Source organism: Apis cerana, linkage group LG11 (assembly GCF_029169275.1).
Source record: "Apis cerana isolate GH-2021 linkage group LG11, AcerK_1.0, whole genome shotgun sequence".
Taxonomy (NCBI): domain Eukaryota; kingdom Metazoa; phylum Arthropoda; class Insecta; order Hymenoptera; family Apidae; genus Apis; species Apis cerana.
The window spans coordinates 13,122,965-13,143,685 of record NC_083862.1 but is presented as its reverse complement, the minus strand read 5'-3'; the positions used below and the strand labels follow the sequence as shown (position 1 = coordinate 13,143,685).

General features: G+C 27.8%; 3 protein-coding genes and 1 long non-coding RNA gene across 6 annotated transcripts; 2 read left to right on the top strand and 2 right to left on the bottom strand.

The window, feature by feature from the left end:
• Window positions 1–1,262: 1,262 nt before the first annotated feature.
• LOC107995126 (arginyl-tRNA--protein transferase 1) lies at window positions 1,263–4,700 on the bottom strand. 3 transcript variants are annotated; one of them, XM_017052436.3, is made up of 9 exons: window positions 4,400–4,700; window positions 4,078–4,204; window positions 3,854–3,987; window positions 3,307–3,731; window positions 2,892–3,053; window positions 2,428–2,583; window positions 2,040–2,212; window positions 1,714–1,975; window positions 1,263–1,630 (listed from the first exon to the last, which is right to left on the bottom strand). In XM_017052436.3, exons 1-9 carry the CDS (start codon window positions 4,494–4,496, stop codon window positions 1,475–1,477), a joined length of 1,692 nt encoding a protein of 563 aa, XP_016907925.1. In that variant the 5' UTR covers window positions 4,497–4,700; the 3' UTR covers window positions 1,263–1,474. The 3 variants fall into 3 exon arrangements, with proteins under 3 accessions (XP_016907925.1, XP_016907926.1, XP_016907927.1); XM_017052437.2 differs by lacking the exon at window positions 2,428–2,583; XM_017052438.3 differs by lacking the exon at window positions 2,892–3,053.
• A 2,165-nt stretch (window positions 4,701–6,865) lies between these two features.
• On the bottom strand, window positions 6,866–14,483 carry LOC133666991 (uncharacterized). The gene is made up of 3 exons (XR_009832003.1): window positions 12,315–14,483; window positions 8,657–9,624; window positions 6,866–8,322 (listed from the first exon to the last, which is right to left on the bottom strand). It is a non-coding gene; the product is annotated as an uncharacterized LOC133666991 (long non-coding RNA).
• On the top strand, window positions 9,520–17,011 carry LOC107995155 (prohormone-2). Its single transcript, XM_017052497.3, has 9 exons — window positions 9,520–9,661; window positions 11,242–11,359; window positions 11,434–11,529; window positions 11,607–11,718; window positions 11,796–11,999; window positions 14,482–14,583; window positions 14,684–14,766; window positions 14,857–15,101; window positions 15,209–17,011. Exons 2-9 carry the CDS (start codon window positions 11,242–11,244, stop codon window positions 15,293–15,295), a joined length of 1,047 nt encoding a protein of 348 aa, XP_016907986.1. The 5' UTR covers window positions 9,520–9,661; the 3' UTR covers window positions 15,296–17,011.
• Window positions 17,012–19,502: 2,491 nt separating this feature from the next.
• LOC107995025 (uncharacterized) lies at window positions 19,503–20,718 on the top strand. The gene is made up of 3 exons (XM_062082068.1): window positions 19,503–20,199; window positions 20,277–20,471; window positions 20,553–20,718. The coding sequence occupies exons 1-3, from the start codon at window positions 20,174–20,176 to the stop codon at window positions 20,680–20,682; spliced, it is 351 nt and encodes a 116-aa protein (XP_061938052.1). The 5' UTR covers window positions 19,503–20,173; the 3' UTR covers window positions 20,683–20,718.
• The last annotated feature ends 3 nt before the right edge of the window (window positions 20,719–20,721 follow it).

The following is a 20,721-nucleotide window of genomic DNA, read 5'->3' as shown; positions in this document are numbered from 1 at the left end:
ATAAGATTGAATACAATACAAAATCGAATATATGCAAATGAAATCTCCGAAAACTTCAAATAATTTCTACTGTATTATAAATTTTTTTTTATTTTTGATAAAATAAAATAATTTTTTATTTTATTGATTATTGATTGTATCAATTTGAGAGACATTATTAAAATGAAGGATGAATGAGAATTAAACATTGTTTTGTTATTTATAAAAAATATGTTTTAAATTAATGTTTAATTTCAATAAATAAAAAAAAATATCTTAAATTTTAATAAAAGTCTCAAGGTAGTTCTATACATGAATATAAGCAAAAAATGTAGAATAAAAATTTTATTACATAAAAATTATTATTTAATTAAAAAATCGTATAATCGATGGATTTCGAAATTCATTTTTTCGAAAATTAATTTTTTTTTAAATGAGAAAAATTTATTTTATTTGAAACACTTTTTGCTTATTTTCATATGTAAAATAACCACCTGTTAATACTTCATTCGTTATTTAATTGAGAAATAGTTAATTTTAATTTAGTACTTAAAAATTTTTCAAACTTATTTTACTTAAAAAAGTGAAATCTTAAATAAAAAAATTTTATATTATCAATTTATTTTTTCGCATAGAATTATCAATATTATATTGTTCGATCACTAGTTATAAAATATTCTATATGTAAAAATAATAATATTTATGAAATTGAAATATTGCACATAAAATATGCAATATATTTTTTTTTTTAATCAATTTCAATATAAATAGATAATAAATTCTAATAGAAAAAAAATTGCATTTATTAAAATTTCAAATATGATTTAAGATGTTATAATAATTTAAAAAAATATATTTTCTCATTAAATAAATATATTTTGAATCAAAGTTAAACATTGTTTGATAAACATTTTTATTTTTTTTATTTATAGAAAATATATTTCTATATTTTCTATAAATTAATATTTTAATTTTAATAAATAAAAAATATTATCAAAATTTTAATAAAATTTTTTATATATATTATAAATAAAGTTTATATATCATTTATATATAAAAATAAAGTATTTATGCATGAAATTAAAATATTGCACATAAAATATGCAATATTTTTTCAATAAATTTAATGTGCTGTACATTGTTAATCAAATCTGAAATTATTATACAATTAAAATATTATTAATAATATTTAATTATTTTTCAATATTGAAGAATATTAATAATTTATTTCTTTTTTTCAATATAAAATAACAAAGAGGAAAGGACAATAAATATTATATATGTACAGCACAAAGAATTATTTTTATTTGATAAGAATTTGTTAAGTTATTATACATTTATCATCACAAATACTTTATTCAAAACTAATTTGATTAATTTTGATTATTAATTTTTTTGTTAATTCATAATAGTTTTCTTTTGTTAAAACATAAAATTGTTCTTTATATATAAAATGAAATATATGAATTAAAATTTCTTACAGATTTGCAAGCTTTTAATAACGATAAAGCAACAATCTCTGTGCACATTTCATTCCAACCAAATTAGCATATTCTTTAATCTCATTCTCCTCTTCTTGTGTTACTGCTTGGTGAACTTGTTTTGTATATATTTCATATGGCATTGCAGTTTGCTGATATAAAACTAGTATCTTAAGAAAAATAATATTTGTTAATGAAAATAAAATAAAAAAAACTTTGTAATATAAAATATAAAAATAACCATGTTTATTACCTTATGAATATCAACTATACCATCTTCATCAATAGCATTAACATCATCATTTAGTCTACTGTATTTTTGTTTATCTAATTTTAATAAACATGGTTCTATATCAAACCACATATAAGTTTCAGGACATAATAGCTTTGATGGTTTCATTCGCGCTTTATACCGCATTTTGGGACATATATGTATATAAAATCCCATATAATAATATTTCAAATCTTTTGCTATTTTATTTAATTGTCTTGTCAAATAAACTTCTCGAAGGGAACTACATAAAATACAAAATATTAACAATTAATTGCAAATACAAAATAAAAAAGCTTTTTACCAACCTAAATGTTCCAAGTGACAGATGAGAATATGCCGGATCATAAAAAAAGTAAACGCTTGAAACACAAGATGGTAAAATATCTATTACTCCAACTGCAATTAATTCATTATCTAACCAATATTGTTCATGAAATGAACCATATCCACTTGGTGGTCCGTCATCCGGAGTCCATGGCTTCAAAATTATAAACTCCTTATTTGTATATATTCTTTGTCCAAAGCAATGAAATTTTTAAATGGAAAGGAAGCGGTATTTAATAAAAAACGATTATAACAATACCATACATAATTTTGTTTAACTTTTAAATATATTAATTAATAATGCGAAAGTGTTATTGTAAAAAATTAAATTATAAAATCAAATGAGACCATCCTGAATACAAAGTGTACCTGTAAAGAACTTTTTACAAGGAAGTTGAAGAATGATTCATCATCTGATTCCTCTTCTGATTCACCATGAATAGTCATTTGATATTTTTTAAAGAGATTTGCACTTACTTTAAGAGTTTTAATAAACTCATCCGACATTGTTCTCACCAATTTTATCTGACGAATTTAAATATACAAATTATATGTAATAAAGCAATGTACAACATGCACTTTGCAAGAAAGTCCACTTTGCTCCAATTATTTATCACAATTAGTAATTTATTTATTTTTTAATATAATACTTTTTATTTTAATTTTTTAAAATTAATATTTAATAATATTGTATAATTAATTAATACAATAATAATTATGTATGATATTATGTAAAAACAATAAAAAAATTATTATAATTTTATTTTGATAAATAAAGAAATTTAAAGATAACTGATCAGAATAACAGAAAACTATAGAAATTGTAAAATTACCTGTAAAGGTGATTTCACAAGAAATCTTGTATATTGCTTCTTTGTAACCTTTTCTGATAAAACTCCATGTATTGTTGTTTGATATTTTTTATATATCTCATAAGACTGTTTTGAAGTGTTTAGGTATCCAGAGCTCATTGGTGAAGTTCTAACTAGTTTCAGCTAGTAAAAGTTAAATTTTACATAATTTTATCAAATCAAATTGAACTATAATGAAATGTTGCAACTAAATTGAATAAAAAAATATGAAAAAAATAAAATTATTATTTAATTATTTTCCAATATATATTTCCTACCTAATTTTTAAATATTAAATAAATTGGAGAAAAGAGGACCAACTTTTGTAAAAACCATTTTTATGCAATATTTATTTATATAATGGTGAAGTATATAAAGAAGTAAATGTGCATCCTACCTGTAATCTATCATTTTCATTATATACTTCATCAAATAATTCCTCCAAACTTTTAACTTGATTCTCTTGCTTACTTTCTTTGAAAATAGCTTCTATTTCTTCTTGAGATTTTCCTTGTGCCATTAATTTATTTTGTTTTCGTTGTTTACGCAAAAATTTTGCTTTCATACAAGGAGTTTGAGGAGGATTCATTCCTGATTCTAGATTTTGGGAAGTATTATGGCTAGTATCCTCAAGATTTGATATAACAGGTGTACTTTCAGAATTTTGTTTGATATTTAAATCGCATTTTTTCTTTCCTTTGTCTAATGTATTAGGTTGTAATCTTGCATTAATATCATCATTAATAAATTTTACATTCATATCAGAAATATCTTTACTAGCTTTTAGAAATTGTTTACCATGATTAGGAATTTCTTCAATATCTGCAATAAAATATATATAAATTATTTTTAAACAAAATATATTAAATTATATTATTAATATTTATATTTAATATAATATACATTAAAATAATTATATTAATGAACACTTTATATATCTTTACCTGTATTATCACGATAATCTCCTTCACATATATCCATAGTATCATTTTTATGTAATTCATTTTTTAAAAACTTTGCCATTCTTTTCAAAACTTTCTTTTGTGATTTAGAAATTTTAAATTCTAAAGCTTCACATCTATTATAAATATTTAAATATTTAACATTTTTTATTATTTTTTATATTAAAAAGTTAATTTTTAAAGCAATTAAAAACTATCGATCTTACTTAATTGTATACATTGGACAACATGTTTGATCCATAGTAGATTTATAACAATAAGAACCACATCTTCTCCAACCTCTATCTATTAAAGCTTGATAATCTTGAACAGTCAATATATGCGTGCCCATACCTAAAATGAATTACATTTAAGATATATATAAAAAGTATTTTTTAAATAGTATAAATATAAATATATGAAATTTAATAGGACAGGAACAAAATTATATATGTATGAAACAATCAGATACAACATAACCTTTTGACATAAGTATCAAATTTTCTTATATATGATAAAAATGATTTTATATTAAAATTTAATACTTGCCATGACTGAAATTTGTATTTGGACTCTTACAATAACCACATCTATATTTGTCTTGTTCACCATAATACTCAACAATACTATACGATTGTCTCGCCATTTTTTCGCTATATTTATTCGTTTTATTATTATTGCATTGATCACAACGATTCAATTATCAACAAAGGTCATGCAATATCTTTATTTATTATACCATATAAATTTTACATTAATGATATTGACAAAACATCATCACATATTTACAAATTCTCACTACTAAACAGGAAGTGTAATTGCTACTGTCATCTCACCTTATTTTTGAATAAATTTGTATGTATATAAAATTATATTTTTTCATTATTCGCATTTTTATTAAAATTTTATTAAATTTTAAATAATTTAGACTGTAATTTATATTATTTCATTTTAAAAAAATATTTATGAAAAATTAAATAAAAATAGAAATTTTTTATTATTTATAACTATGAAAATATATTTAAAAATAATATGTTTATTTAAAAATGAACATATATATTTACACATTAATAAAAATATAAAGCAAATATTATCTAATGTTTATTTTTTCATATAAAAAAGCGTAAAAATATAAAAAAATATATAAATATATAAAATAATAATAATAATATATATATATATGGAATATGAAAATCTAAAAATTTTAAATAATATATTCATTACAAAAATTTTCATTATTCAACAAATTATTAATAAAAAAATATTGATTAATCAAATTGTGTTAAAAAAAAAACGAATATATCTTAGAACATTTTTAATAAATAAATGATAAATAATAATTTTTGAAGAAGAAAAAGAAGAATAATAAAGAAAGAAAAAAGGAAGAATTAATAAAGAAAAAGAAGAAGAGAAATTGATAACGAAAAAAGAGAAATTGGAAAGAAGGAAGAAAGAGAAATTGATGAAGAAAGAAAAATGAAAAAATTAATGAAAAAAAGAAAGAGGAGGAATTGATAAAACAAAGGAAGCAAAAATTGATAGAGGAGGAAAGAGAAATTAAAGGATATAAGAGAATGATAAAAGAGTTGGAAGAATAAGAATAACAAAGAAGAGTGATTATAAAAGAAGATTCACAAAACAGGTGAAGAGAAGAATGTCATAGAAAGAAAAGGAAAACAAAAGAGATGATGAAGAGAAGGATGAAGATAACAAAAGAGGACAAAGATAGATAAAAAATGGATAGAATCTTATGAATGTATTATATATATAATAATTATATAATAATAATTAATTAACTCGAATACGAATAATAATTAATTATTTTTGAATAAATCTAATTCGATATATTTTTTTGATAAAAACAAATCTTTTTCGACATATGTTGCTTAGATATTGTATTTAATCGATAACATGTATTTAACATTATTTTCGCGACTTTATTAATCTATATGTTTCATGATCAATAATTTTGTTAATAATTCATTCACAAGACTGTAATGAAAATTTTTGCAAAAAGAAATGTTGCTTAAAATTATCAATTAATCCAATTTCCAATTAATTGATATTCTCACATTTTTGTAATATTTTGTATACTTATAACATATAAATATTGGATCAAATAAATTCTGTTAAATTTTTAATTAATAGTTTAAATAAAGAAGAAAATAAAATTAGTTAAAAATCAATATTATCTTTAAATGCTTGAAAAAACAGAAAGAAAAAAAAATAATCAAAGAAGAAATAGAATAAAAATTATGAAATCAGCGCTATTTTTAGAATACTTCAAAAATATATAAATAAAAAAATTAAATTATAAGAATATAGACATAAAATAAAAATTGACTTCTAGCGCTATCTCTTAAGAATCAAAGATATTTTTAACAGCGGTAAGAATTCATCGTTAGCGCTATCTCTTAAATGTAAAAGACATCTTTTTAAAAATATTCAAAAGATGATATAGATCATTCTTACTCTATCTTATCTTATCTGTGAAAAAATATTTTTAACACGTCTACTTTAGAAATGGCGTTAAAAGTCAATTCTCACCTTCTCTATCTTTTTTTATTATATGCTCTCTTTGTTTATGTAGCTTTCTAGAGATGGCGCTGATCACGTAATTTTTATCCTATCTCTGTCTTTTTCCTACCATTTATTGTTCTTGTTTGTAACGTCAGCAAAACGTCGTTTTATGAATGCGATGTAATAAAAAAACAAAATATGTAAAAAAATATAAAAAAATATATACGTATATATATATAAGAACGCATTAAATCTCTATTTTTTTAAATATAATCATGGAACATAAAATCTCAAAAAAGTCTAGATTTATTTTGTATTTTGTATTTTTATTATAATATTTTTTAATGTAATTTGAAAATTAATTGTATGCAAATAATTGAAGTAATATTATATATTACGTATATAATATTATTATATATATTATATTACTTTTTATAGGTTTAAATAAATAAATTAAAATAATAATTGCACAATTATTATCAATAGCTACAAAAATTTATGAAAAAATGAATTTATATTCTTAAAATTAATTAATAATTACAACAATTTTTAATTATCACGGAAATTTAGAATGATACATGTGTTCACGTTTTGCCATTCATGAATGAAGCTGCTCCTGTTTTACAGCAACAGGCGTCTCTTACTACAGAGAGTGGAACATCGATCTATTCCTTCGGGATACCCCTTCTAGTTACAGTTTCTAGTCCGCAGGATAGTATCAATGATTATAAATGCCTGTCCTAATATAAGTTTACATTAATGTCTTTTTTTGTTTCTTTAATAAATAATATTAAAAATAACATTAAAAATTCTGTTCACTCTCCTTATATCTAAATTAATATTTGCTTTAATATATATTACACAGAATATTGTTAAATGGAATGAGAATGTATGTAAAAGTTTAACAAAATTATATTTAAAATATTTTCATACATGGAATTAAAGTTTAACGATTCGATAGATTTAAGTCGTCGAAAAAAGTCGATATGAAGAAATTTTATTGTTTAACTATTATCTCGAAAAATTATTTTGATCCTGGAGTTGTGATGTTCATGCAACGTCCCTGGATACAATATCCATGCTCCCCTCCTACGAATCATTTCCTCACGACGCGTATGTCCCCCACTAAGTTTTCGAAGCACGGGGATTCGTCGTTTCCAGAACCAACGACTGACGTCAATGGGAACCAACCTTCGGGTCGAGCACGTCGAATTATATTATTTCACAGAATTTGCTCCCCCGTAATTACAACGACGGCTGTATCCTCGGTTCGGATGTATCCTCTTCGGAATAGCTAGTGAATTTACGAAAATTAATTTTCCCATTTGCTTCTCGAGGAAATACAGTCACGTGTCTCTGAATAAGTACATTCAAAGAGAGAATATATATGTTTCGTCAATGGTTGAGGGTGTGGCGTTAATGATTCCATTTTATTCGTTTTATAAAATTCATCTCGGAATGCGATCGAATACAAAAATATTTTTCCTTATCTCTCAAATGTTAAATAATTTTTATCAATTTTTATTTTTCCTAATCGAAGCAGGAAAAAGTTAAATATTTTTAATGTTTCTTTTTCTCATCGTTAATATACAATAATTAAATAATCGCAATTAAAACAAATCTCTTCGCGTTTATTAAGATCGTTTTCGAGCATCTGTCACCATAAAACGTTCCCATGATATTTTACGAACATTGTTACTTTACGAGAACTCCAACGAGGCGAGTTGCGCTTGTTTTGTGCAACAACTACTTTAATTCGCGCAAGCGTGCAGCCGATTCTTTGGAAATAGGTCAATTACTGAAGTACGTAGTGCGCTAGGATGCGTCGTATCTCAAGTAAACACTTTGCTAAAGAGTGGTTGCTTCCGAGAATTTTCCGGCTTCTCTCGCAAAATTTTATGCATATCGTCTGACTGCAATTATTCTCCTTTTCTCACTTTACTCCTCGTTTTCTGAAATAACGATAAGATGCGGAGAATTTTATCACAACCAAATTGAACGAATTTTTGAATATTTTTCCAGAGTAAAGTACAATCTTCCCCTTTTCTCGTCGAACAGCGCGTCGAATCTATGATTACTTTGCAAAAGAATGATTCGACTCGATTGGACAAAAAAAAAAAAGACGGATGGAATTTGACAAGATCTCAAGTTTTATCTTGGAAGATAAAATTGTTTAAAAAAAAAAATCTCCTTTGTCGATTTAAATTATTTCACAGTGAGAAGTTTCGCAGTTGTTAGCAGACGTCAACGTAACAATGAGAAGGAAAAAAAGAAAAATTTTCGTACTTTGGTTGCCTCGTTCCCCCCTCCCTCCCTTTCTCATATGCGTGGGCGTCGGGTGGACGTGGGCGTTATACGATGGCGTAGGCGTTTGGCCTGTTGCGGGGGTTGAAGAAAAGTGGCCGGGGACTGAATACGGAAAACGGTGCTACAATTCCTCCTGCACAACGCTGTTCCAGACGTGAAAGAAAATACGGATTTGCGATGAGAACCACACGAGGAAACGAGCCTTGATATCTCGAATATTTTTTCTCAACGAAAACGGCCCGATGAATGACTTCGAAAAAAAATCTTTTTTAATTAAAAACGTCGCTTTTCTTTCTCTCACCGAACCATTCGATAAACATTCGAAAAAAGAAGTAGTGGATAATCGATCGAGAAGCGATCCACGATATTTTTCATAGAATGTACATAGATGAAAAGTTTGAATGAACATTCGATTGAAATATTGAAATTAATTAAAATGATGGATACTAGATCTTTCTTAAAATATAAATATAACGTTAATAAGGAGAGTTATTTCGTGGGATCGAGACTTAATCGAAGGAGAAATTAATAAGAAAATAAGTCAGGACGGTTTAATAATTTTTAAAACAATAACATGCGGCCAAGATGCGAGGGAAGATTTTCAAAGATAGCCCGAAGATCTGGTCGGGTCATCGCGTGGGCAGACGCGTTTCGTGGCACAATAGGTGTGCCCACGTGTGTGTGCACGTTCCACATAGAAGGTCCGTATAATCGTGCGCGTGTGCGTCACGTCATATCACTTCGCAGAGACGCGGTAGGGGTTGCTTCGGGGTAGGGGCGCTAAGGTGGGGGGTGGTTGATCGACCGTACCCTCTCGCCAGTTTTCTAGCCGTCCTGCTCAGCCCCAACGTTCATTCTACCCCGATCAGCCGAACTAGCTGGTTCTCTTCATCCTTGGGAGAATCACCATCCACCAGATAAGAAGATATCGAAGATTGGCCGGAAATCTAGAACCAAGGAAACAGTCCAACGGTGAACGGAAAGGTGACGGAACTCTTCGATTCGATCGTTCGATATTTTTATATATATATATATATATATTTATATATATAAAACTCGAGTACAAATAGTTCTGTTTGAAATTAGAAATTCTGGTGATCCTTCGATCGATTTAATTGGCCCAGCTTTCGCGAGATAAAGATTTCGCCGCTAAAATTGTTCGCGTATAAATAGAAGTACAAGAATAGAAAAATCGTGTTCGGTCACGAAGATCTCTTATATTAAGTGTTTCCTTCAAATCTGAAACGTAGAAAATTCTCCTCCAAAGAGTTTCGTGTACAGAATTTTCTTTCGTATACACGTTGCACTTGTTAAAAGATAACACAGATAGGAAAATCTGTAATTTTTAAGGTGGTCGATGATAAAGATTCGAAAGAATCGTGGAAATATTTTTTTTTTTTTTTTCTTTCCTCGAGATAGATAATATTGATGCTTTATTGAGTCGAGTGTCTGGATTTGTCAATGAAAGCACAGTCAATGAAATGTATTTTTAATTGCGAGTTACATAGACGCGTATACAACGCGATAAATGACTATAGTATTTCTAGATGCAACAAGTGTGCGATTTCTGGGTCTACTATATCCGATTTAGCTTTATTTCCTGGACAGCTTTAATTGTTCAATGATATCAAGTATACTGAATCTCGAACTTTTTTCCAGATTTCTTTAAAATCTTTGGAAAATATTCATTTCCAGATGAATTTTTCGAAAGAAGAAAAGGGAAAAGAATTAGATTAAACCTTTCATTTATTATTACATTATTCATATTATCATCGCGTAACTACGTAATACAAAAGATTAAAAAATCTTTTTGAACTCTGACATTTCAAATTAATGGAATAGATTACGAAGAAATCCGAATCTTTGCCCAGGAATTTGGAATTGCATTTCTAATTAACGATAATTCCCCTGCGTATGTCGCTTGCGATTAAATTATCAGCTGTCACTTGTTAACCAAGACAAGCGTACAAAGTTCCCAGCTCATCATGATGCTCGCTCACTTGTTAAACACAGTAATAAATAAACGATAAACTCAAATTGATTCGTGCGAAAAAAAAAGCAGGAAATAGAATTTTTTTATTCACAAATATCGCAAATTAAACTCTTCCCCCGATCTCGAAATCAAGAATAATTTTTCGTAGGACGAGAATTTGTATTATCCGTTAAAGTGAATTGAAATTTGTACAAAACCGTGTAAACATTTACAATCTCCTATGGAACTTCCGACATATATGCCCTTTAATTTTTCACATGCAGTGGAAATAGATTCCTGACATTTCGCGTTATGTGACATTTAAGATTCTTTCGTTGTGACCTGCTATCTTCATTTACTTGCGAGGGGTGTAAAACGTCAACGTCTGTGCACGAAGGGAACACTTTATAGCAACCCTCTACTCTTCTAACTACACCTTCAATCAATTTCATGTTTGATTAAAGGGTCAAGAAACCCTTTGCACAACCTTAGTCAATAAAGAATATACTTGTATCCTATTACTCTTGGGGTATAAAATTAATTTAAATAAAGTTTTTTAGATTATCAATATAAAAAAATCAATTTCTTACAGATGATGTGCGATTGGGTGTGGTTACTCACTCTGTGCTCTCTCCTCATGATTGTCCAATCTTTGCCAACAAATCTGGGGGAAGATACAAAAAAGACTGAACAAACGATGAGACCGAAATGTAAGGCATATCGTCTTGTGTTACTCGTACGAAATCGTATCGACGACGATTAATGATATCCGTTTTGGCCGCAGCTAAACGGGCGCAGGAAATGTTGATGTTCGGCAACCAACAGAATCACCAACCGGAGAATAATCCGAGCTCATCGTATTCGTCCACCGCGGAGAAAAGTAAGTAATACGTTTTTAACTACCACTTTTAATCTTCGAGCACTTTGATTCACGTTGTGATCTCGTTATAATCCAAGGAACTCTAGCTGCATCAGGGTTAGGGGGATTAAAAGCAGCTCTTATCGAAGAAGAAAAACCCTCTCGTTCCAATACGCCTAACAATGCCTTCTATGAGCGTAAAAATTACGAGTAAGTAAATTTTATCTTTTAAAACTTAATATTAAAGTCAAACGTTGAAAGCAGCGCGATCTCTATTTCTGTTTCAGTTATGGCGCGGTAAACGAGCTGGGATACGAAATACCCCAGGTATGGGATAGTTCGCCCTATTCTCGTTACTACACGAACGAAGATCGTCGAAAAAGATCGGAGAAATCAGCGGTTGCAGGATCAACAACCATAAAACCATCGACCACTTCGTTCCAGTCTCCAACATCTACTCAGCAATCTGTGCAGACGCAAGTGAAGAGAAAGTAAGTCAAATTTAATTATACCGCACTTTTAGATTCAATGCACGAAAAGAAAAAAAAATAAATAAATAAAGGTAAATGAAAGAAGAGAGTTGTTCATTCAACGAACAAAATGGTCAAATTCGTTAATGAATTATATTTAATTCCTATCAATTCCTATGTAATTGTATCACACTGCTTTCATTCTGCTGAATGCATCCCATGTAATGATCCGACATTGTAATGTATTGGGTAAATTCACCTGTAGAACGAACTGCCTCGAGCACAGTGAATCGACTCGCTAACTTGTCTGTAATTTCCACCCCTGCGAAAGCTTACCCTTCTCTTGCTCGGAACATCCCTCTTTTTCTTCGACGTTTCTTCTGAATGGGGATGAGAGGGCTGGCGAGGGCGTTGCCCTCGGCAGAAACGCCAGTAGACTTGACGACCAAGTCGGTTCAATACGACTTGGAGAAGCTGTCGTTATCAAAGTTGATCGGCGCAGTCCTCTCGTTAATTTCGCCACAATAATTCGTGGAAATTGTGACGAGGAGGCATTATAAAAAGATTAGAACACCTGTAAAAAAAAGGGTGCAATTTATAATTTTCGTCTTTTTCCATCTTCTTTTTCCCCTCATTTTTATCATTAACAATCTACGGTACACGCTATATTGGATACTATAAGAAAAGCTCTAGACGTTCCAATTCAAATCGGAAGTCGATAGTTTTGTAACGAAGGCTATCGATGGTATTTATAGCGTACCACGTTTACATAGAATCGTCATCATTAACTAAAAGACGTAGAGACAATGACGTTCTACTATACGTCACAGCATGATCAATTACTTTTAAGTTTCTTACGTCAAACTTTTATTTTTATGCGCCAACGTAGTTCCAAGTGTATATTACTTGACCTGTAAATAAATGTCACATGTCATTTCACTTACGATATTATAAAATAATATAAACGAAATGATTTCTATTACATAGAAAAAAAAGATTTAAAAGATTATAAAATCTTGTAAAAATCGCATAATTGTAATAACGAGCTTAATTTCCATTATTGGCGTTAAAAGAAAAAAAATACGAAAAATTAATCACTAAATCTTAATTAATTTATATTCTCAGCAACAGAGTGAAAAAAATGAATATTAGAGCTATAGCTAATTGTATTTTTAATGAGTTTTTCACATGTCAGAAAATAATTGAATTAATTAAAATTTGCAATCGATAATGGAAATAATAAACTTGTCGCAAAAACATATGTACATTTGTACATAAAAAATGTAAGTATTAAGAAAAAAATTACTTTCGAAAAAAAAATTGTACAAATTTAATCATAAAATGATCGCGTCAGTTGGAAAATTTTCCAATAAACTGTCGCGTTCACGTGGGCGTGTACGTGTTTTCGAACGTGTTCGTCTGTGGACGCGTGAACTCGCACACAGACGAACAAAATATATATATATGTACAGTTTGGTGCAGTTATCGGGACGTTCGATACTTGTGACGCAATAGGGTAACTTCTAAGGGGTGGGTCCACGAAAAGCTGAATGGAACCAGCCAGCAAAAGTAGGTCAAACTTGACTGTTACTTGACATATCACCAGTTAATCAACCGACGAGAATAGACTTCTAGTTAGCGTCGATACTTCCATGAAATGCATAATAATTCTCAGAGTTTTATTCCAAGAATTTATATTCAACAAGATCATGCGATAAGCATTATAATTAACAGAAAACGTGAAAAATAAAAGTTTACATTTTGATATGCAAATTATAGAATTCCAAGTTAAGTTTCAAACAAATGATCTCAAATTTTTTTAATATCTCTTTGCGATTCTGTTTCTTCGTTCTTCCCTATATCAACGAATATATATTAAAATTGAGAGTTGGAAACAGATTACTTGTTCCCATTTATTTAATATTTCAACGTTTTATTATATCAAATGACCATCTACATCCTGAACACTTTTCTTTTTTTTTCGGTCTATCTTATGTATATATATATGCACATATATGAATACAATAATGAAGTCAGTGGAAAAGCTGAATGAAACCACCTGACGAATCGAATCGTTTTGGCATATGACCAACCAATCAGCTGATGATATTAGCCGGTAACCATCATATCGATCATCCGTAACAGTGCATGTACCAAGCATGCTCGGTAGACCTGACCTAGGATAACATCCTATCAGCGCAAACGCGTGCAATCTTCTCTTCGTATATTATTTCAATATACATTTTTTTATTCAAAATATCGTGACACTTCGCACATGCACGATCTGGTTACGTGCAACAATTCACTCGAACCAATAGGAAATCGATGTCGAGAACACAGGATCGAGATGCTAATTATTGCCAACATTTTAAAAATTATCATTCCTTTTCTCATGAATCGAGATGCTAGAACTATTGCCAACATTTTAAAAATTACTATTTTCCTTTTCTCATGAAGAATATGAAGAATATGATAAAGATTTTACGTAATTTCGAATTTTCAGCGTTCCCATTTATCAAGAACCACGATTCAAGAGGGAATTGGATATCGATCCGGAAGACGTTTTGACTCTTCTCTCTTTGTGGGAAAACGAACGTCGTAAACGGTAATGACAATTAATAGCATTGACGCCAGTAATTGAAAAAAATTTTTTAAAAAATAAATTTTAAAAAATCGTAAATCTATCTTTGAAAATATCTTCGTAGAAACTGGCATAAATATATGAACGAGGAATACGAAAATGTAGATGACGAAGACAATCTTCTCGAGGAAGAGGATTCTCGAAACAGTGAGTTCAAAAGAAAAATATATATCTTCATACCTTGCATATCGATTTATATCTTGATAAATTAACCTTACGACTTTTAACGTTACAAAGTTATTCCGTGGATGGATTCCTCGGTGTATCCTCCTCGTCACTACAGCCTAGATTCTTTGTCACCGTCTGACATCGGAATCATTCGTACCCATCCATCCAGCTATTATGAACAATACGAGAATCAGTACGGGCAGCAGTACGATACATCTCAATACGGCAGCCCTCAATACGGTTTGGTTTATCCTCAACAGACTTATTACAGTGCTCCCGAGAAGAGGTTCATGATCTCCAGGAAACGGTCGCAGGTAATATTTTGAAAAAAAAATTGATTGAAATCAGTTTGTTCTTTTGTTAAAAAGAAGATTAAAATTCATATTTAGAGTTCTATTGATATTTATTTTTCGTTTTACAGGCGTACGATCCTTACTCCAACGCGGCTCAATTTCAATTAAGCTCCCAATCGCGGGGATACCCTTATCAACACCGACTCGTCTATTAAATCGACATTAATTCGACGAATGCACAAGTGATCGAAAACGGCGTATTATATCGAAAAAGGCGAAAGATCCTAATAAATACAGCACGAGAAAGAGGGTAACGAACTGACGTTTTCGGACTCACGTATACGAAACCGAAATACAAATTTTGCGCTTTCTTGGCGAACGTTCCCTCTCTAACGTTCTCTTCTTTTTTACTATTCTGTCTTTTGTTTTTTTTGGTGAATACGGCGATACGTGCTCGAGAGGCGAACAAGAAAGACTACTTTTACTTTAAGAAATACGGTGCTCAAAAAAAGACTCATTCACAAGATTTACAAGAGCCTGCTGAAAAGACAATAGACCTCTTGATTGAAACGTCCCTATCGTTTGGCCAACAATACATCATTTGGAATAAAAATTCATATTTTTTTTTTTTCGAATTCCTTCGAAAACTATTGCAAAATTCATAGAATATTTGAAGCTTCTGTGGTTTCTCAATATGCTTCTGTATGTATGTACTTTTTGCAAGAAAGGAAAATCTCAAGGCTCCTCTCGCTCGCAAGAAAGGAAACAGAGTCTTGAAAGCGACGACTGAAATCGTTGAAATCGTAGTTACTCGAATCAAATTACCCTCAGGCTTGGTTCGCGATTTCTCTGACTGATTAAAAAAAAAAAAAAAAAAAAAAGGAAAAAAAAGAAAAAAGAAAAAAAAAGTAAGAAAAGATGACGAATAGAGTTCTTTTTTCATGAGTTAGCTCGAAGATAGATGTAGCGGAAATGGTAATGAAACGAGATAATAATCGAAATGGAAAAAAAAAAAGGAATGATGATTTAATTCGATGACAGTAGATACAGTAGACGATTTCCTAGGGAATATAGAACGAAAGACGAGGCTGAAGAAATGTAGTTTTATAACTTTTATCATTCGTTTCGCATATGGATTGTTATATACATATACGTAATAATACATTGACAAAAGGTGGTGACAAAGTGGTGACCGAAGTTCGATCAAGCTTATTCATACAACTATTTATATATTTCATCTCCCTTAATTTATTTTGCAAAAGGCAAGAGAGAAATATTACACACACACACACACACATACATATACACAAAAAATCAATAATATCAAAGCACAGTGTATATTGAGTACTGAAAATACCAGTTTAAATCCAATGTCGATATAGTCGGTGTTAAGAATTACAACAACATATCTTCTAATTGGCTTCTCACACTTTATATTCGATTCGATAATCCCCTCAACCGCCCTTATTACTTTAAACGTGATCGTCAATTAATTTTTCTAGCCGTGTACAAACTATAATAATTGTAACGTTTATCGTCAATGAAATATTGAATGTCAACGCGTGTATTTTGATGACGTTCGCCTCTATGGCCGATTAAATGAAACCCGAAGATAAAAAATTTCACGACTCGATCATAAATCCATTTCTGACCGATATTGCAATATTATTACATATGTTAAATTATTATTAAAAGACCTCAAAATGACTCGATTTAAAAATATTCTAATATTAATTCGTGAAAATAATTATAATCGTTAGCAAGGACGTCGAGGGCGTGAAATTTTTCATTTTCATTGCTGCGAATGTAAAGTGTGAAATACCATTGTATACCGATAATCCATCGTCTTACCACTGTCTTATCGAAAGATAAAAAAAAAAAAAAAAGAAGAAAAAAGACAGATAGGTAAAAAAAAAAAAAAAAGAGAAAAACGAAGAGTATGTAAATGTATCTATACAAACTACACCGAGTAACATTTAATGTTCTTCTCGATCGAACCAAACACGGCCTTCCATAGAGCAAACGTTCCGAGGAGACTGAATAATTTTTCCTTTTCGTTCCTTGTCGTTTAAATAATCAGTATATGCTTGAAACGCGTATATAATAATATAATGTATGATATTTTAACAGTAGGAAAAGAAAAAATTTAGCTGACGACTGATCGATCGATCGAAATAGTTACGATCGGCATAAAGAAAAATTTTTTGTGACTATGATGCTATATATTTTTGACGATCGTTTAGCGTGTAATTAGAATTACGTAGATTAAGTAATACCAAAAGAGAGAGAATGATTCAGTATTTATTACTTATTATTATTAATATGTAATTAATATTATAGACGATGAAAAGTATGAATTATTATGTACGATTAAAGGAATGTCAATCAGTTGGGTTTGGATTTCATTGATACGTTGTAATGTTTCGTGACCGAACAAAGTATTACACAAAAAAAGCTGAACATTTTGAGGAATAGTTATTTAAATAATTAATTGATAAATAATAAATGATATATTTTCAGATTATATTCTGTAGATACTTTACAATTATAGCTTCATTCGTTGAAACTTTAATCGATTATTCTTAAAATTCTGTTAAATTGTAAAAAAATCATAATCGCGAGATTTTTCGTAATAAAAAAAGAAAACGGAAACCAAATTACAATTATTTAACGCGGCTGCTACCTTGTTAAGAAAAAGAAAAAAGACATGATATACTATTACTATATAGTATACTATAAATTAATCTTCAAACGGGAATATCTAATTTTCAGAGGATATTTTTTTAAAATAATAGTGACAAATGTTGTTAAATATTGTTTTTATGCTGGATACGGAACCATTTCAAAATGTTTTAAAGACTAAAAATAAAAAAAAAAAAGATTTAATATATAGACACTTGTTGCTATACGATATCAAAGTGATAATTACTCTTCTTGTATTTAAGCTATTTTTCATGAATATTCGAATCTAAAAGATAAAAGATAAAAAAAACGGTATTTTGATGAAAAATTAAGAAAATTTTATCAAACTTGTTGTAATCAATTTTATGGAAATATATTCTAACATCTTGAACTGTAATATTAATATTTGATGAAAAAGATATTCATATTTTCATGCTTATGAAAAATTTTGGATATCATGATTTAAGAAAAAAAATTATATGATAATATTCGATCAAATTGTAGCAGTATTTAGGAAACAGTCGCGAAATTCTATCAAAGTTTATTCAATGTTATAGACCATACAATAATACTCTACTGATTGCTAATTAATTATACGAATTATTATAATTGCATAAAACAAAACTGTGTATCAAATATATTATTTTAAAATAAATATTATATGCCTATTATATCGTAAAATACATCATGTAAATGTTCCATTATATATACGTGTGTATTTTGAAATCAAAAAATTATATCATTCGGCATTGTATTTTTCAAATCCATGGTGCTTTTAATTGAACGATAATATATTATTGTAACAAAACTAAATCAAAAAAAAAAAAAAAATAAATAAATAATATTCTACTTATAAACACTTATCATGAAATACTATTTATTTTCTATTTGTTTTTCTTTTATTTATGAAATATTTAAATATGAAAAATAATTTTATATCTATACTTTATATTTAATTAAAATTTAAGATTTTCTAATGAATTTTTTTTATTTTACATTATTTAATAAATTAATTTAATGAATAATTAATGTGATAACAGATATGATAATAATAACAATAATAATAATATTTTTTGAAAATTGAAATTTTGAAATAAGAAATATTAGATTTAAAATATATCTAATTGTTTGATTTTCTTAATATTTCCAGTTAGATTTCACAGATACTTTTTTTATTATATTTAATATTATTTTTTTTATTTGAAATATAATTTTTTATTTTTTTCATTATATATAATTTTATTATACGTTATCAATAAAAAATTATAATTTATAACAAAATATACTAAATATAATATTTATTTATATTTATATAATTTATTATTTTAATAATTTCTTTCTATATATTTATTTCATTTTAATAGAAAATTATTAAAAAAATACGTGTAATATTTATTATTTAATATTGAATCGATAATTTGAAAATGATAATATCAAAATAATAAAAAACTTCAAGTCGTATGATCCAAATATATATTGGATAAAACATCTTATGTTTCGTTTGTAACCTCTAAACTCTTTAGAACATCATTTAATAAAAATCATAATAAATGAGTAAAAAATTTCGTATCTCTATATTAGATCCTACAACTTCGCCAGAATTAATAACCGATATTAATTGGAAGTTATTATTGGCATGTACTTTTGGACATATATTTATGGCAAAAGAAGCACTTTCTCAAGTATAAAAATTCTTAATCATCGATTGCAATTAGTAAAACTTAATTAAGTAACTTTTTAATATTGAAGTAATAATTTTATTTAGGGTGCAGATGTTAATTGTCGAAGATCTGATTATTTAACTCCTTTACATATTGCAGTACAATATGATAATGTAGTACTTATTCAATTACTTTGCAATCAGCCACTCGTTAATATTGAAATAAAAACAATAGATGGTTAGTTAAATTATGTAACTTGGTTAAAGTTAAATTATTTATATTAAAAGAAAAAAAATTATGGTGAAAAAATCCATTAAAATTAAAATTAAATTTTATTTTATTTTAACCAAAACTTAAAATTTGAATCTTTATTAAAGAAGTATACTCAAAACGATTATTTTGATTTTTTTCTTTTAAAATTCAAAATATAAATTATATTATTAATAAATTAACTGTATTTAATAACATAATTTAAAATAAATTACAAAAAATTACTTCTGTATAGGATTGACACCTCTTCATAAGGCTGTTTTTCTTGGACAAAAAAATGCGATAGTAAAACTACTTGAAAATGGCGCCACAGTTAATTGTGTAGATAATTTAAACAGATATCCTTTACATTATGCTGCTCTTCAAAAAGATATTAACAGTGCCACTCTATTACTAACCAATGGTGCACATGTAAATGTTTATGATACTTTTTATGAAAGTCCTTTATATACCAGCGTTATACGAAGACCTTTTCTTCCTATGATTAAATTGCTACTATTTCATGGGTAAACAAAATAATCAATATAAAAACTTTCATATAAAATTATATAATAAAATTAATGGAAAAAAAATTTTATCACAGAGCTACTATCTCAGCACCAAATCAAATTTCATTAGATTTACTTCTTGAAACTATTTTATGTTTACGATTTGAATCAGATATGAAAATACTTGATATTTTATTTCAAAATGGAGCAGATGTAAATACAACAGACTATATTGGTTTACGTACGCCGTTACACATAGCAGCCATGATAGGAAATACAAAATTGGTTATGTTAGTAAATTTAAAAAAATATATTTTTATAATATTTCTAAATTAAATTTAAAGTTTCTTTATTTTTTTCGCATTATATAGTTATCTTATTGAAAAAGGAGCAGATTTAAAACGAAAAAATAGTGCTGGTCATACGCCAATAGATGTAGCTTTAAAATGTCGTAATTTTAAAATTGCACGATTAATAGAAAATTCATTTTCAAAAGAATAAAAAATACCTAGGATTTCAAGTATAATTTATGAATGATTA

What these genes read in the sequence shown, in the direction of transcription:
- LOC107995126 (XM_017052436.3), bottom strand. Translation starts at nt 4,496, where the DNA reads ATGGCGAGACAATCGTATAGTATTGTTGAGTATTATGGTGAACAAGAC. An exon ending in TTGTGAAATCACCTTTACAG is followed by an intron (nt 2,584 to 2,891) that starts GTAATTTTACAA and finishes TAAATTCGTCAG; the next exon opens with ATAAAATTGGTGAGAACAAT. An exon ending in CTGTCACTTGGAACATTTAG is followed by an intron (nt 1,976 to 2,039) that starts GTTGGTAAAAAG and finishes TATTTTATGTAG; the next exon opens with TTCCCTTCGAGAAGTTTATT.
- LOC107995025 (XM_062082068.1), top strand. Translation starts at nt 20,174, where the DNA reads ATGATTAAATTGCTACTATTTCATGG. An exon ending in AAATTGCTACTATTTCATGG is followed by an intron (nt 20,200 to 20,276) that starts GTAAACAAAATA and finishes ATTTTATCACAG; the next exon opens with AGCTACTATCTCAGCACCAA. An exon ending in GGAAATACAAAATTGGTTAT is followed by an intron (nt 20,472 to 20,552) that starts GTTAGTAAATTT and finishes CGCATTATATAG; the next exon opens with TTATCTTATTGAAAAAGGAG.
- LOC107995155 (XM_017052497.3), top strand. Translation starts at nt 11,242, where the DNA reads ATGATGTGCGATTGGGTGTGGTTACTCACTCTGTGCTCTCTCCTCATG. An exon ending in TATGAGCGTAAAAATTACGA is followed by an intron (nt 11,719 to 11,795) that starts GTAAGTAAATTT and finishes TTTCTGTTTCAG; the next exon opens with TTATGGCGCGGTAAACGAGC. An exon ending in CAGACGCAAGTGAAGAGAAA is followed by an intron (nt 12,000 to 14,481) that starts GTAAGTCAAATT and finishes TCGAATTTTCAG; the next exon opens with CGTTCCCATTTATCAAGAAC.